The 17,408-nt window shown below is 36.7% G+C and overlaps 1 protein-coding gene across 2 annotated transcripts; it reads left to right on the top strand.

The window, feature by feature from the left end:
- Positions 1-321: 321 nt before the first annotated feature.
- On the top strand, positions 322-16,253 carry LOC114163761 (protein PSK SIMULATOR 1-like). 2 transcript variants are annotated; one of them, XM_028048065.2, is made up of 12 exons: positions 324-1,049; positions 1,558-1,895; positions 1,977-2,069; positions 2,176-2,266; positions 3,079-3,157; positions 9,429-9,526; positions 9,779-9,848; positions 9,973-10,076; positions 11,983-12,096; positions 14,996-15,072; positions 15,207-15,251; positions 15,349-16,253. In XM_028048065.2, exons 1-12 carry the CDS (start codon positions 747-749, stop codon positions 15,833-15,835), a joined length of 1,899 nt encoding a protein of 632 aa, XP_027903866.2. In that variant the 5' UTR covers positions 324-746; the 3' UTR covers positions 15,836-16,253. The 2 variants fall into 2 exon arrangements, with proteins under 2 accessions (XP_085522183.1, XP_027903866.2); XM_085666057.1 differs by lacking the exon at positions 11,983-12,096 and having other exon boundaries at positions 322-1,049.
- Positions 16,254-17,408: the final 1,155 nt, after the last annotated feature.

Genomic DNA, 17,408 nt, shown 5'->3' with positions numbered 1-17,408 from the left:
AACAATGTTTTAAAATAAGTTTCTTCATGATTTTAACCGTCTAAAATGTAGTGAAGAAAAAAAAAACTATTTTCACCTCTTATTTATAATCACTATATTTTAATTTAAAAAATAAAAATTTAAACTCCATTCATAGAAGGTATAAGTAGCCTAAATTGAAAAATGAGTTTGACATTTCAAGAATCAGTTTTAAGTTTGAGAGAGTAAAATAAACTTATCTATGTAATTATTATTTCCACAGTGAATCTGCAACTCTATAATAAATTAAATTTATTTGAGTTTAGCGTGAAGGCAAGAGCGAAAGCGATTGGTTGAGCAAGACGAGAGTTGAAGTTTGGAACGGAAAAAAAGGAGCCATAAACGAAAATGAAGGGTTTATGTCCGTAACGTTTTTGAAGGCCTAGCCTAAACGCTAGGGTGCGTGGGTGAGTGACAGTGAGTCACAGCGGTTGGACCGAATCGGTGATAGTCAACTAGACTAGTTTTGAATTTCACCTCGTTGGCACCCAATGGGAGGGGTGGACTTTTGGGGCACTACCCCACACGTGATAACTGACCACCCAGTCTCTTCTCTTTCTGTCTTCTTCTTCCCTTTTGGAATTCCTTTATTAGTTTACTCACACACCTTGTGCAACATTTTTTTTGCTTTCTCTTTAATTTTTTTTCTTCGTTACTATTCATTACTGCTACCAACTAATGCAATGACCAAAAATCAATGAGCCTTGCGATCTTAGGGGAACAACTACATGGCAGGGGCTTCGAATTCCAAGATCGAATTCTTGGTGTGGTTGTCGCAAGTCATGGGAGGGCTCTGTTCGCGCTCCGTCGAGGACGACCGAGTTTTTGTCAACGCCGATTCTGCTGCTCAGAGTAAACCTCCCGCCGATGACGCCGCAGTAGTTTTCCCAGTCGCGCCTCAGAGGATGGAGAGGAATCCTCCTGAACCTTCTAGAACTAACGGCGGAGCTTCTTCCGCTGTCGAGGAAGACTTCTACGACGGAATCCCGCGCTTTCCTAAGGACTCCTTGCCTCAGAAGCCTAGGTCAAAGGTTAAACATAACAAACCGTTTCTCTGTTGTGAATAAATATGTGCTAAACTGGAGTGATGTATAGCGTGTTTGAGTCTTTGTTGATGGTTTAGTCGCATGTAGGGCTGGTAGTTCACAGAGGCAAGGAAGGAAATTAATGAGGTTATTGAGGACTCGACTGGAATTAGAGAATACTAGTCAATATTTTGGTGACTTGTATAATTTGGAAGTAAGGTTTGTGGTTGGGATTAGGGTTTGTTTTGTGTTAGTAATTATGAGTTTTAGGATTGTATTGTTTATCTTGTTTATGGTTGTATTTAAGTACTTGAGGCTTGACACTATGTTTAATATGCTAGAAGGGGAAATTATCAAGGGCTTTTGATATTAGTAGGCATTATTTCTGATATAAGACAAGGTAGATGGGCACTTAGGCAAGGGAGCATGTATAAAATCATTAATTTTCTCCTGCTTAAATTGAATAATACTGGAGAAAAAAATGAAAATATCTACTGAGCTCTTTCTGTTTCAGGTCTCAGAGGTGAGTTCACGCTTGGGCAAAGCTGGTACTACTGGAATTGCTATTGGAATTGAGAAAGCAGTAGAGGTTTTGGATACTCTTGGGAGCAGCATGACAAATTTAAATGCTAGCAGTGGGTTTGTTTCCGGAGCTGCAATTAAGGGGAATGAAATTGCTATCTTGGCTTTTGAGGTTGCAAACACAATCGTCAAAGGTTTTAATCTTCTGGAATCTCTTTCCCCTAAAAGTATTAGGCATTTAAAAGAAGAAGTGCTTCTTTCACATCCTGTGCAAGATTTAGTGTCAAAGGATATGGATGAACTGCTTAGGATTGTTGCAGCAGACAAGAGGTGAATATGGATTTTTTTTTTCATTACTATGACTGTAAAATTAAAATATGAACTGTATATGATTTTCGATTATGTTGTCAGGCAGGAGCTGAAGGTTTTTTCTGATGAGGTGATTCGTTTTGGAAATCGTTCGAGGAATCCTCAATGGCACAACTTAGACCGTTACTTTGAGAAGTAATATAAATTGTACTCACTCAATTCTATTAGCCTTTCATTCATTTTTCAAATAAATAGCCTTTCTTGTATTTATTCTAAACTGTGATTTCATCCTAAACTTTAGGGTTAGCGGAGAATTGAATGCTCAAAGACCCTCAAGAGACGAGGCAGAATCAATAATGCAGCAATTGATGACTTTGGTTCAGTTTACAGCTGTGAGTGTATTCCTTGTGTCGCTAAAGAAGATGCTTAGTGTTGCTCGAGGACTTATAGTAACTCCTGAAGCTGAAAAGATAAGAAAATAAAAAATAAAATTCTTGCTAAAAGTATTTATAATTTAAGAACAATTAACTAAAGGGTTAATCAAGTTTATAAGTGATTACTCGTTAAACCACTATTTCAATGTCGTCAACCAGTTTAGTGAGTGATGGTCCCTAAATAGTAAATACTTTATCCTATGATTCTGTTTTGTAATTTCCTGGAAACGTATAATGGGGGGATTCTTTTTAAGGATTTTGAACGACTATATCTTCTATGTATTACATATCAATTGTAACTTGTATAGAATTTTCTTTCTTTCCATCCCTTACTCTGTTTCTTACCCTATACCTTTAATCGTGATTTTACTCAAAGATACAAAGGAGAATTTGAGTTCATTTGCAATAGGTCGGTAGTAACCTGTAGGTACATTTAAAAATTCATTCTGATTCTGATTTCTATTATCACCCTAGAATAAAACTTCCACTCATGTAAAGTTGGCATTGTCTGCCATAATTAAAAAAGACATGTATTTTTTTAAATGAAACGAATACGATGGTTAGATACGCCTTCTTCATGATGTATGCATCTTATTTATTGCACCTTTTGTTGCTTCTGCTCATTTGGTCCCATTTTACAGTTACTTTATCTCCAAGATTTTCTATTATCTTGCCATTGCTCCATGCATTTGCTTTTTATTCAATGTAGTCATTCTTTTATTTGATTTTTTTTTTTAAGAAATTGGAAAATCAATTTTCTGTGGCCGCAGGAATTGTACCATGAATTACATGCTTTGGATAGATTTGAACAAGATATTCAGCGCAAGTGTGAGGATGATGATGAAAGGGGTAACTATGCATGTTACTCTTGAGCTATGACTACTATGCATTGTTTTTCATAAATAGCAATTTTCAACCTTAATGCATTGTTTGGTAGGAATCATTTACTATTTCTGGGGATTGATTTGTGAGGGATTGTGTGTATTTAGGTGATTTGTGGGGAAAGTTTTGAAAGAAAAAATACAGTGTTGAGATGAGGAGAAAATGATGGATTTGTGTAGATTGTTTGGTGAATTACTAATTTACCACTATATCCAACATTTTTTTCTTTTATATTTTTATAATTATTATTGGAGTTTAATAAATAATATTTTTAAATCATTAATATATTTTGAGAAATAATTTATTTTCATTTTCTCAACTAATATTTATTTAACATAAAATGTTTGTATTTTAAAAGTACACCTAAGGGCATTTTTGACATTACACTAAATATAACCTACCAATCAAATCAATCAAATATATCAATAAACTGTCTACTCAATTCTACTGTCTTTCTATTAAACCAAACCACCTCACTTTTCATTTACTTTCTCTTCAGAGCACTCCAAATTTATCCTCCACTTTCAACACCTCCAACCAAAGTGCATATCTGAATCTATTGAAGAGTTTTAGTTTAACATTGGGATGATTTTGGTATGATTATTATTATTTTCTTCAACATTCAGATGGTGATAAATATGTGGAACACTTGAGACTGAGACTTTAAAATATGAGTAGTGGACAACAGTACCACTCTCTTCCTCTTCTATTTATAGTGAAGCAAGCACGTACATATGAAAAGATATGAAAAGACTACTCTAAGATACTAGGCATGATTACATGCAACAGTAGATATGGCAGTAGGTAGTTTCCCACACTCAACACCCTACACATAGGGTTAATGATACAATAGGTATAGGTAATAATTCTAACACTCCCCCTCAAGCTGGAGCATACAAATTGTATGAACCAAGCTTGGAACAAATGAACTCAATCCGAGGTCCCCTTAATGACTTGGTCAACACATCTGCAAGTTGGTCATTTGACCCAACGAACTCAGTACAAATTTCCTTAGTCATCAATTTTTCTCGGACAAAGTGGCAGTCAATTTCTATGTGTTTAGTTCTCTCATGAAACACTGGATTTGATGCAATGTGGAGAGCAGCCTGGTTGTCACAATACATCTTCATGGTCTGAATTTCACAGAAGTTAAGCTCTCGAAGAAATTGCTTTACCCATATGAGTTCACACGTGAGAGACGCCATTGCCCGATATTCAGCTTCAGCGGTGGATCGAGCCACTACATTTTGCTTCTTACTTTTCCAAGAGATAACATTTCCTCCAAGGAGGACACAATATCCCGTAGTAGAGCGTCTGTCAATAGGAGAGCCTGCCCAATCAGCATCACAGTACCCAGAGATTTGAACATTGCCTTTATCTTCATATAGCAAACCTTGTCCTGGAGCCTTCTTGAGGTACCTTAAAATACGGATGATGGCATTCCAATGTCCAAGACATGGAGTCTGCATAAACTGGCTAACAATTCCAACTGCGAAAGATAGATCAGGCCTCGTAATAGTGAGATAAATTAACTTTCCAACGAGCCTCCTATATCTCTCTGGATCGGAGAATAATTCGCCTTCTACTGTTGTTAACTTCTGATTCGAGTCCATAGGACTCTCTACTGGTCTGCAGTCAATCATACCTGTTTCTTGTAATATATCAAGAGCATATTTCCTTTGAGAGATTACAACTCCATCTTTTGACTGAGCTACTTCAATGCCCAAGAAGTATTTGAGGCTTCCGAGATCCTTGGTTTGAAAATGTTTACACAGGTGCTCCTTCAGTTGAGATATTCCAGTAGTATCATTTCCTGTAATAACAATATCATCAACATATACTATTAGGTAGACACATTTCCCAGGAGAGGTATGTTTGTAAAAGACTGAGTGATCTGCCTCACTGCGTCTTAACCCAAATTTCTGAACAATGGAGCTGAATTTTCCAAACCAAGCTCGTGGTGATTGTTTGAGGCCATATAAAGATCGATGCAATTTGCATACCATACCAGACTCCCCCTGAGCAACAAACCCAGGAGGTTGCTCCATGTAAACTTCCTCCTCAAGATCACCATGAAGGAAGGCATTTTTGATATCCAATTGATGAAGAGGCCAGTGACGAATTGCTGCCATTGCAAAGAAGAGGCGAATAGTAGTCATCTTGGCCACGGGAGAGAAGGTGTCACAATAGTCAAGGCCATAAACCTGAGTGTACCCTTTTGCAACCAATCGGGCTTTGAGTCGATCAACCTGACCATCAGGGCCAACTTTAATTGCATACACCCATCGACAACCAACAGCCTTCTTACCCAAAGGGAGGGGCACGAGCTCCCAAGTATGATTGCTTTCAAGAGCCTGCATCTCTGCAATCATGGCTTGTCGCCATCCAGGATGATCAAGTGCTTCATTCACATTTTTGGGAATAACAACAGAAGACACTGAGGATAAAAGTGAACAATAGGAAGGCGATAATCGGTGATAGCTAAGAAAATTATAAATGGGATGTGGATTTCGAGAGGAACGAGTACCTTTTCTGAGAGCAATGGGCCAACCTGAATCACCTTCATCAGGAGTCGTGGGATCAAGAGACGAGGGAGAAGAATCTGAAGTAGGGGATTCACCATGTTCTTGAACAACTGGACTATTCGTCGGCGTCCTGTGTTGGAGAGAGTCAATAGGTGGAGATGATGGCTCAGGAGGACTTTGGTCGAGACTTGGAGGGACAGGGACATTGGAAATATTGTACTCAACCACGGGAATAGGAAGGACCTGCTGGATGACATGGACATCTTGAACAGATGGAGAGAAGTAAGGGGTCTGTTCAAAAAATGTAACATTGGCAGACATGTAATATTTCTTGGTTTCAGGAGAGTAACATCGATACCCTTTTTGAAGTCGTGAATAGCCCAAGAAAACACATTTGAGAGAGCGAGCAGAAAGCTTGTCTAACCCGGGAGACATGTCATGAACAAAACATACACAACCAAAAACTCTAGGAGAAGTGTGAAAGAGAGGATTGTCTGGAAACAGAATGGAGAAAGGGACCTTATGATTGAGAGAGGAAGATGGCATCCAATTAATAAGAAAACCTGCAGTTAAGATGGCATCTCCCCAGTGATGGACAGGAACGTTGGCACTAAGCAAAAGGGTACGAGCAGTTTCAACTAAGTGTCGATTTTTTCTTTCTGCTATACCATTTTGTTGTGGCGTATGAGGACAAGTAGACTGGTGCAGGATACCATGGGAACTCAAAACATTAGAAAGAGCAGACGAAAAATACTCTTTGGCATTGTCACTTCTTAAGATTTTAATTACTTGACCAAATTGATTCTTGATTTCATTCAAAAAGGATGTGAAGAGGGATAATAATTCAGAACGATCTTTCATAAGATAAACCCAAGTACATCTCGAATATTCATCAATGAAAGTAACAAAATACCTAAAGCCAAAAGATGAGACACGACTAGGTCCCCAGATATCGGAATGGATGACAGAAAAACTAGAAGTACACTTTGATTGAGATCTTTTAGGAAAGGTAGATCTAACATGTTTTCCTAGTTGACATGACTCACATTCTAAAGTCTGGAGACGACTAAGTTCAGGAAACATTTTCTTTAACTTGGACAGGTGAGGGTGACCAAGCCGATCATGTAACATTTTAGGATTGGGGGCTGCAACACAGGACACACGTGGACGAGATCCAAAATGGTATAATCCGCCCGCTTCATATCCTTCTCCAATCGGTCTCCCCGAGCCACGCTCCTGTATAACAAAAGATTTGTCATCGAAGGTTACAGAGCAATTCAATGTTTTGGTTAACTGACTTAAGGAAATTAAATTGAAAGGACAATTAGGGACAAAAAGGACAGATTTTAGATTTAAGGACGGAGATAAGATGGCTTGACCGACTCCCTTTGAGGATGTTTTAGAACCATTTGCGAGGGTTATAAAATGAGATTTTTCTTGGAATGAAATGGTTGAGAACAAGGAGGTATTACCAGAAATGTGATCAGAAGCACCAGAGTCAATTACCCATGAATTGTGACCTTCCATGGATTGAGAGATGCAAACAGTTGATGTACTTGGAGCTTGAGATGACTGTGCCAAGTTGTTGGATTTGAGGCGTAGGTACTCTTGATACTCGTCCTCAGTGAACTTGGAGTCAGTAGTCTCTGCCTGGGAGACATTGGCTGTTTTGGCAGGAAATCCATGTAAAGTGTAGCAGTTTTCTTGGGTATGACCCATCCTTTTACAATACGTACACTGAGGACGCCCACGACCTCCACGTCCACCCCCTCTAGTTCCACGACCTCCTCTTCCTCGGGTGGCAACCATGACAGATGGTTCCATTACAGCAAGAGTTTCTGGAGTTTGAAGAGTTGGAACACGTATCATGCGGGAGATCATAGTTTCCATGGAAGGAACCTCATGAGAGGTCAAAAGCTGATCTCGGATATGATTAAAGTCTGGGTGTATAGCGCGGAGGATCATTACCATATAGTACTTGTCAAGCTTTTTCTTCATTTCATCTAGAGAGTCGACTTCCAAGAACATTCGAAGTTCTTCCACAGCAGCTTGAGCGTCATTCATGAATGACATCATATCATGGTTAGTCATTTTCATAGATGCCAACTTGTTCGCCGAATCATAGAGGCGTTGAATATCATTTGCATAGATATTCTGAGTTCGCTTCCAAAACGAGTGGCAAGTTTTGAAGGCCCGTAGGGACATCAAAAGTCGTGGTTCCACCGATTGCCACAATAGAGCACATAGTTGGAAATCCGCTTGTTTCCACTGTTCAGCTTTTTCAGACGGTACGTGGCTGCCATCTTTCTCAAGGTGTTCGTGGTGTCCTTGACCGAGAAACCACATCTCGACGGCAGCGGACCAAGATAAGTAATTTTGGCCATTTAGTTTCTCGGACGTAATGCAGGGGCTTCCAGAGAATGAAATAGCACTCCCAGTTCCTCCAGTGGCCATGATAAAGAGAAAGGATCTCGGAAACAGTAAAACAGTGACGATTTTCGACTTCGAAAGGGACGATTTCCACAAGAGGTGCTACTGAACTTCACCGGAACAGAGATTTGATGGTCAAAACGGATAGAGGAGGCTCCGGCGACGGCGACGGAGGTGGCGCGACGACGAACTGGCGACGGGAAGGCGGCGCGTGAGCGGCACGCGCCTGCCTGCAGCGAACAGAGAAGACGCGCGTGGAGGCGCGTGGCGACGGCGCTGCCTGCGACACCGACGGGGTTGGCTGTCGCGCGGAGAGGCGGTTCAGATCCGGTGGTTTCCGGACGGAACTGCGTCGGTGGACGGCGGCGGACGGCGGCGGACGGCGGCGGACGGTGGCGGACAGCGGCGGAGGACGCAGACAGTGGCGAGAAGTTGTTTGACAGTGTTGGGTAGTTCAGAAACGAGGTTAACCGAACTTAGACAGCCGCGGACAGCGGCGGTGACTAACGGCGATCAACCGCGGACAGCGGTGACGGACCAGCTGAGACAGAAACCAGAGCGGGATCGACCCGCTCTGATACCAACTTGAGACTGAGACTTTAAAATATGAGTAGTGGACAACAGTACCACTCTCTTCCTCTTCTATTTATAGTGAAGCAAGCACGTACATATGAAAAGATATGAAAAGACTACTCTAAGATACTAGGCATGATTACATGCAACAGTAGATATGGCAGTAGGTAGTTTTCCACACTCAACACCCTACACATAGGGTTAATGATACAATAGGTATAGGTAATAATTCTAACAGGAACCTTAGGACTAGGTTAACAATGGACATGTACTTGGTTTTGAGATGTTTAAAAAGATATACGCTAGCATCAACAACACTTTGACCAAGGACTCTGAAATGAATGTAGGTTGAATACTAGCTATCTATATTCTGCTTTAGCTGTATACTTTTTTTTTCTATGGTTTTGCTATTCTGTTCTGAATGTCTTCTCCACCTGCCATTTCGTCTCATTGAAAATCATCCTGTTAAATTGTAGCAGTTTCTACCCTCACTTTGTTTTTTCATAATCATCCCTTCATATTGTTGTCGATGATGTAATTCTGAGGGCCTAAATGGCTGTTTACTATATATATTACACATTTTTGAACAAAAAAGTCGCTCTGATTCAGAAGTTTGACCTTTCAGTATATAGAGCGTATATAGAGCAGTATTTGTTTATGTAGTCTCTTATAGATATACTTTTGAACTTTAGTATATGTCTATCATATAGGTGAAGGCATCGCATTCTTGAGGGCGGAAATTAAAACTCAAAAGAAGCAAGTCAGACAATTAAAGAAAAAATCACTCTGGGCTAGAAGTCTGGAGGAGGTAACATCAGATTGCTTCTCTGCACAATGTGTTTTCTTGTCCCTCGGTGTTCTTCTCTTGGTTTGTTTTATCCTCATACTGTCATTGTATTGTATCCATGTGTAATGCCAAATATAGCACTTGAACTATGCAAAGAAATAAAGAAGGATGTCCACTAATAGCGCAGTGATATAACTTTTATTTATAGACATGGTTATAACTATGCTGAACTGATGAAGGTTAAATATAATCCATAATGTAAATGGATTACAGGTTATGGAGAAGCTTGTAGATATTGTCCATTTTTTGCTTTTGGAGATAAGCAATGTCTTTCGCAATATAGGTTTGTACCCACTAAATGCCATTTGGTTATCAGTCTATATTCTTATTAAATATCAGTCTGTATTTTTATCAAATTACCGTTGAAATCCATCATACTTGTAATGTTTATCGATGGGCACCTGCAGATAGCCACAAACCATTAACTGGACACACAAGCAATCGCCAAAGACTGGGCCCTGCAGGCCTTGCTTTGCATTATGCTAATATAGTGCTTCAAATTGATACTATTGTGAGTTAAACTTCATTGTATTTACTTCATCATTCCATGTCTGTTTATTTTATTCCTTAACTTAGAGCAGGTGAAAATTAATTGAGTTCTAGAGTTGCTCCTTTTGTTGCATATTGAATTTCACATGACTCTTGAAGCATTTATCTTTCTTTGTATTAATACACACACTAATCTCCCTTTGACTAAGAATGACTTACCCTATTATATGTAGGATATTTACTATGATATCTACTGTTCTAACTTCAGATTTATGTAATTGGATGCTTGTATCAGAATGCGACTTTTTTTATCATGAATATTAGGAGGGAAACTCAACCACGAATTAGTAGTAAAGCTAAGCATTTACTCTAAATTTGGCTGTCATAATGATATAAGACAATTTAGATAGACAATTCCATGGGCTTAAGTTTCTATTACTAATTGCCTCAGGTTGTTACACAATCTGTGGCCAGGCATTGAAAGTTGATGATCCTAACTGTTTGAATGAGAAATGGACGACCCTCTTAAATTTAAAGCTTCGTAGCAATTTCTAATGGCTTAATATTTCTATGAGGAGTTGTGAGTTGTGACAGTGAACTCAATACCAAGATGTCAATGTCTTAGGTTGACATTGTTTGTGATTTACATAGACTACTGATAGATTGTTGATGATTTTTTTTAGAAGTTCTAAACCTGCTATATAGATGTTTTAGACTTGGAGTTGTAAGGTGGCTTAGTGGTAAAGTTGGAAGGGAGGGTGGGAGAGGTTTTGGGTTCAAGTCCCCCTACTAACATTTGGGAGTTATAAGGTTGGTTTAGTGGGTTTGGAAGGGAGGGTGAGAGAGGGTCTGGGTTCAATTCCCTCCACTAACAAAATATTAACAACTAACATTTGCCATCAAAATTAAAAAAAGGAAAAAAGATGTTGTAGACCTTTGTGAAGGTGTTATGACTTGTGATTTTGGAAGACATGAACTGTTGATATAAACTGTATTTGCCATGCATACTGCTACGCTAGGAAAGAAAAACATGCATTTTCTTGGTTAATAAACTTACCTCAGTTCCTTCTGCAGTTCAGAATATAAAGTCATTTAAAAAGCCTTTTGTTCCTTGTTGCTTTAGATCTGAACACCTAACTCGTAAGGTCGCTTTTGCCTTAAATATCAAAGTTTTATTTGGCTTTTGGTTTCATTATATTTCTTGGTTGTAGCTGAAGGTTGAAACTTCCCAGATTGTCAAGGCATCAAACAACATAACTATTTTTTTTTTCTTTTATGAATTGAGCTGTTATTAATTTCTAATAGCACATTCTAATCACTGAATACCACACACATCCTGATATAGATTATAATGAGTTCATATAAAATAATTTGGGTGACAGAATATATGCACCAGAAAAAAAAAACTAACTGTTTGATGCATTTATGATCTTTCATTCAACAATTGTAATCCCTTATATGCACCACGGATAACTTTCATTCAAAAAAAAATATACAATACTTAATATGTAATTACCCTTAACCTTCAACCCTATTTATTTATTATTTTTCTATATTTATTTACTTGGAATAGATATCTATATCCTTTCTATTTTTTGTTTTCCCCCTTTTGTGCTATTTCCTTCCATTTTCTTTACAATATCTAACCCAATAGCCCAACTCTGTCACAACCTGGTTGTGTTCGGGTTGGGTTGAGCCACTCACCACTGAACCAAACCATTTTATTTTGTTTGGCATCAATATTCTCCTCCAAACCTAACTCAACCCAACCTATGTTTACTCTTAACTCCTGATTGCCGTTGTCCTTTCCTGGATTGATAAGGTGTACTTACATATACTTATTCACGGATGATCAAATTTATGTCAAACGAAGTTAATACATTGATTAATATTGTGTTTGGTCTGGTGTTGACTGTTGGCACTTTCAGGTGGCTAGATCCTCTGTGCCTGCTAATACAAAGGATTCATTATATCAAAGCTTGCCTCCTAATATAAAATTAGCTCTGCGCTCCAAATTACCATCTCTTCGCGTTGTAGAAGAGGTACGATTACCTGTTGCTACTTTCTATTTTTACCACTTTGTTAAAAGAATCACAAAAAGAAATAAGTTGAAAGTTTAGAAGAAACAAAAAGTGTTCAGGTTGAAACATACTCTGCCTCAAGCCCACAACATATGAACTATATCATTGAAAATCAATAACTTAGTCTCCTATTTAACTTTCATTAGTCATCTGTCTTACATTCATACTCAATCCTCATTTAATGGCCTTAGTTTTGTTAGCCAATTCTTGCTTTAACTGTAAGATGTGCCTTATGTTATCCTAGACTGCTAATTCACTGAATAACATCTTGAATTTAGTTGTTGTCACCCCTAAGCCACAATGTCTCAGAAAAGGGTTACTTTTGTGGGGGTGCAACTAGAAAGACTTGGTGAAACACTAAAGGGTGGAGTCATTGAGAGGTGATTGAAAATTAGAGATAAGGCATGAGTAGTACTTAGAGGATATTGGACAATATATACCTTACTAGTTGATTATGTGAACTTGAGTTAAAGTATTAATAATGCGATGTGTTAAATTACAAGAAATATAGATTTATGGAGTTGAAAATAGGTGTTTCTGAGCAAACAAAACCAATAAAATATATAGAGTAGATGGATAATAAATGTATGATATGGGAATGAAAAAAATGGTTCTAATAATGTATATATAATCCAGGTATTTCTGATTGTAAAGGATTTGTACCTTATTTATATACTTGCAAGATTGCCCTTTAAACTGGAGCATATAAGTTGTATGCGCTTGGCTTGGTGACTATGTCAGCCAAATTCACTATAGTTGACAAATTTAGTGATGCCTCCGGAGTCCAACTTTTCTCTTATGAAACGACAATCTATCTCTATGTTTGCTCCTCTAGAGACAATGCTACGTAATTGTCAAATGTAAGGTGTATTCGAGATTTTTCTTCAAATTTAAGCATTTTGAGTAGTTGGAGTGTGTGCTGCCAAGGTTGTGTTACTAGTAGATTGGCAGGTCTCACCATTTGACAAAGCTTTCTTATGTTGTTGGAGTCAGGCAAGATTAGTTAGCTGGTAATGTAGGAGTGTTAGGCTCAACAATAGATGATGTATGGAAAATATTGAAGGGGTTTCCCATGCAGCTTCCAACCGTTACCAATGATATCTCTAATGCGGTGTCAGGGTTTGCATTTTGGATAATTTTTAGAATTATCTATGTGAAAGTGTCTAGAACTACTGTGATGCAAATGCAATGTTTTCCTGTGTAGACAAAGCATTTGTCTCCATGCTTATATTTGGAGGGGTACAGAGGAACTAGGGATGACAAGAAAATTTTTACCCAATTATATCCAGTAGTAAAATCTGTTTTAGATACTAAATGGATATCCGTGGGTAATCAGTTTTGATATTTTAATTATATTTTTTTGTTGATGAGACTGATATGGATATCTTGGTATCTAACATTTTGGATATATGTTCCTTTCTAAAATTATTGATAATGAATTTATGAAGTATTTTTTTAATAAATCAAGTGATCAAAATAAAGTTAACCATTGAAGAATTGTTTAGATTTTGATTTTTCATATTTATATTTTTTATTTAGACCCATGAAATTGAAGTTGCTTTTAAAAAAATTAATTTTTTAAAACTTGTTGTACTTAGTTGTGCAACTCATTTAAAGTTGTCTTTTAGAAAGACTAAATTTATTTGCATTATTTTTTTAATGTGCAATTTATTCAAATTGTATTTTAATTTTTTTTTATCTAATTTTATATTTTAAAGAATTGCTTTTAAATAATTTTGTTTAAAATAAACAAAAATATTTGTGGGTATATATTCGTCGACACCCGGGTAGTAAAATCATTTCACAGGTAATCTTTCGCTAATACCTGATGGGTCTGCATGTTTATTTTTGGAGGGATACGGAGGAACTAGGGATGACAAGAAAATTTGTAAACATTGATACCTGTGAGTAATTCTGTATTGGATACTAAATGGATATTTGCTAGTAATGAGTTCGGATATTTTAATTACCTATTTGTTGATGGGAATTATATTAAGTATTTTCTAAAACATCAAGTGATCAAAATAAACTTATTAACCATTCAAGAATTGACTGTCAAATTTTTATTTTATATATTTATATTTTGTTATTTAGACTTAAGATATTGAAGTTATTTTAAGAAAAAAACATAATGTTTTAAAACTTGGACTTTGTGGTGTAACTCATTTAAATTTGATTTTTTTGAAAAGGCTAAATTTATTTGCATTAATTTTTTGTTGTGCAATTTTATTTAAATTGTACTTTACAATTATTATTTTTTATCTGAATTTATATTTTAAAGAATTGCTTCTAGATAATTTTATTTAAAATAAAAGAATATTTTGTGGGGGTATATGTTCGTCGACACCTGGACACCTGGACACCCGGGGAGTAACAAAAATTCACAGGTAATCTTTCGCCAATACCTGATAGCATGCAATATTTTCCCGTGTAGACGAAGCATGTGTACCCTTAATATCTGTGAGTAAACCTGTATTGGATACTAAATGGATATGTGGGAGGTAATGAGTTCGGATATTTTAAAGGGTAGGGAGGTTATGGAAAAGGCCGATTGAAGTGTCGTAGTGTGGAGACAGTGAGACGTCAACACATACGATGATAAATCCCAGCTCAATTAGAGATTAGGTCTGAATAGTACGTTTAAAGTTTGGACAATCGTCTTATCTTATTGGTTGATTTTCTAGTGTTGAGTTATAGCAAAAGTCAATGCTAAGAAATATATGGAATGGCAAGGAAAATGATCAACAACTTTTGTATATAAATTTTCTTTTGCTTTCAGCTTTCCACTTTCAGCCAAAGATGAAAGTGTCCTTAACTTTTTCTTTATTTGCTAGTTCCTCATAATGTCTGATTCTTGCAGTTAACTGTAGCCGATATCACTGATGAGATGGAGAAAACACTACAATGGTTGGCCCCCATGGCCACTAACACATCCAAGTAAGATATCTGGCATTTTGTCCACTAGCTCTTTATTATCCGTGCGTTTTTTATCCTCAGTTTATTGACCTCATTCATAAGCTAACTCAAGTCCTTTTTGGCCTTTTCTTTTGGTTGTTTTAAAATTGGTTCAGAGCACATCATGGCTTTGGTTGGGTAGGGGAGTGGGCAAACACAGGGTAAGTTTTCTGAGTTAAAATTTGTACGTTTTTTCCATTTTTGTATTGTCTGTGTTTTTAATCCTTACCTATTTTCATACTTGCTTTGTTCTTGAAGCTCTGAGATAAACAGGAAGTCTGGTGCAATGCGGGTTGAGACATTCCACCATGCAGATAAAGACAAAGTGGAACATTATATTCTTGAACTTCTTGTATGGCTTCATCGCTTGGTCATCAGAAGTAAGGCAGGAAGTGATACTGGCAAAGTAAGGCCTGTCACCAAGTACCCTGTTGGGGTTTCTTTGAAGACAGATGAACAGTCTACAAATGCAGTATTATCATTGTTGACACTGGACGAGCAAAACATGCTGCAGGATGTAAATATGAAGAAACCCGTTAGACGAATCAGTAAAAGCTTGGATTTTGGCAGTGTGAATATTAGATTCAGGGAGAACTTCAGATTGACCAAGAGTAGAAGTCATTCATCAAGTAAAAGCAAGGAGATATGTTTCAATAGGATTTTGTCTAAGCTTCCAGTGATTGATTTTGATATTGACAAAGAAAGAGCACTGAACGTGATCGACAGACTGGATGTGATAAGGTAATTTGCAAGCTTTCTTGACTGCCTTTAAAATGAATTGAAAGGAGCAATAGTACATGTAGACATGGTAGTGGGTTTTCTTGCTGTTGAATGCCATATTTTTGCGGAACCTTTGGGTGAAGTTCCATGTGATGTAGATATCTTTATACGGCATCAAGAAGGTAACTGTTTAGACGATAGGCATTCATTCTTGAATGAATGTGACTGCAAAACCCACTTAGTGTAGGAGCGGAGTGGACTAGTTCATCCTTGAGTGTATATATTATTATGATGTAGCCAGGATACACTGCCCATCCTTTCTCACATTTGGCTTTTTCTTCTTTTGTTTTTGGCTACCCATGGTCACTGTCCAATGTAGAAAATTTTATTAACTGAGTTTTCAGCATCTCAGTTTTTACATTTATTTTATTTATTTTAATTAATTGCGATATATATATTACATCTATCATTTTTATTGACATTTAATGTATACAATCATTAGGTAGATTATCATAGTGCTTATGAAATTTCTGATGAACTCTAATACATACAATCATTAGGTAGATTAAGTAGAACACCACAAATTTCTTATGAAATCGCATCTAGCTTTTGTACTAATAAGGAGGTTTAATTAAGTTGCATCTAAGTTGAGCACAAGCATCGTGCTTTGTAGATGATTTTTTACATTTCTAATAGCAAAAGAAAATTTTTAAAAATCGCATCCATAAAAGCAAAATGACTTTTTGTAAATGAGATAGAACATTTGTAGCCCCTTTTTAGCTGGGAGCATGCTAATTGGAATTCATGGATGGAGCGTCACCACAGTGGAAGTTAAGATACCGTATTATACCGGTAGAGATGGCTGTGAGAGATCTGACCACCTGCTCACTACATAAATATATGGATAAGATATGAAAAAAAAAATAGAATAAGCTCAAATAAAATATTAACTAAAATTTATATAACAAAAAAACTATATATTTGAATATTTTATTTTGATTTTAACTTTTTAAATCTGCTATTTAAATTTAAATGTAAATGATGATCTTCTCTGAATTTGAATTTCATAAATAAAATATCAGACCGGATAAATCAAAGTTTATAATTTTATAATTATAAAAGTTGCAGAATAAATTAGAAATGGATGAATGTCACAATTTATCATAATGATAAATTGAGGGAAAATTTGTTCCAAAGAGATCATTCTTTGATAAGGACCAATAATAGAGATACCACAATCAATAGGATTAATTAGTCAAGGAAGTTTTGTCACAAAATTTCAATCTTTAATAAGAACTTGATATCTAAGCCAAGAACAAAAAAGATTATATGTTTTTGAAATACAATTCAATATATGATTGATATTCGTTGTAGACTTATGTATTTATAGACTTTTAATGTTTAAAAGCTAAAAGATAAAAATAAGCCTAATTACTTAGGTTCAATAAATTTAAAAAATAGAAATTGAATTTAAAAATGACGGAACTCATTGCCTAGTGCCTAGTTATGCTGCTTAGCGACTAGAGGCGCCCAACAAATTATTAACGCGTAAGAACTCATTCAAGTGTTTCCCTAGTGACTTGTGGTTCACCCAACAA

This window comes from Vigna unguiculata, chromosome 9 (assembly GCF_037176805.1).
Source record: "Vigna unguiculata cultivar grain cowpea cultivar isolate G323 ecotype 2 chromosome 9, ASM3717680v1, whole genome shotgun sequence".
In the NCBI taxonomy this organism is placed as follows: domain Eukaryota; kingdom Viridiplantae; phylum Streptophyta; class Magnoliopsida; order Fabales; family Fabaceae; genus Vigna; species Vigna unguiculata.
This window is presented reverse-complemented; position numbering and strand designations above follow the sequence as displayed.

Bases quoted from the DNA above. Each gene is read 5' to 3' on its own strand.
- LOC114163761 (XM_028048065.2), top strand. From the start codon at position 747: ATGGCAGGGGCTTCGAATTCCAAGATCGAATTCTTGGTGTGGTTGTCG. The intron at 1,050-1,557 runs GTTAAACATAAC...TTTCTGTTTCAG, and splicing joins CTCAGAAGCCTAGGTCAAAG to GTCTCAGAGGTGAGTTCACG. The intron at 2,070-2,175 runs GTAATATAAATT...CCTAAACTTTAG, and splicing joins TTAGACCGTTACTTTGAGAA to GGTTAGCGGAGAATTGAATG.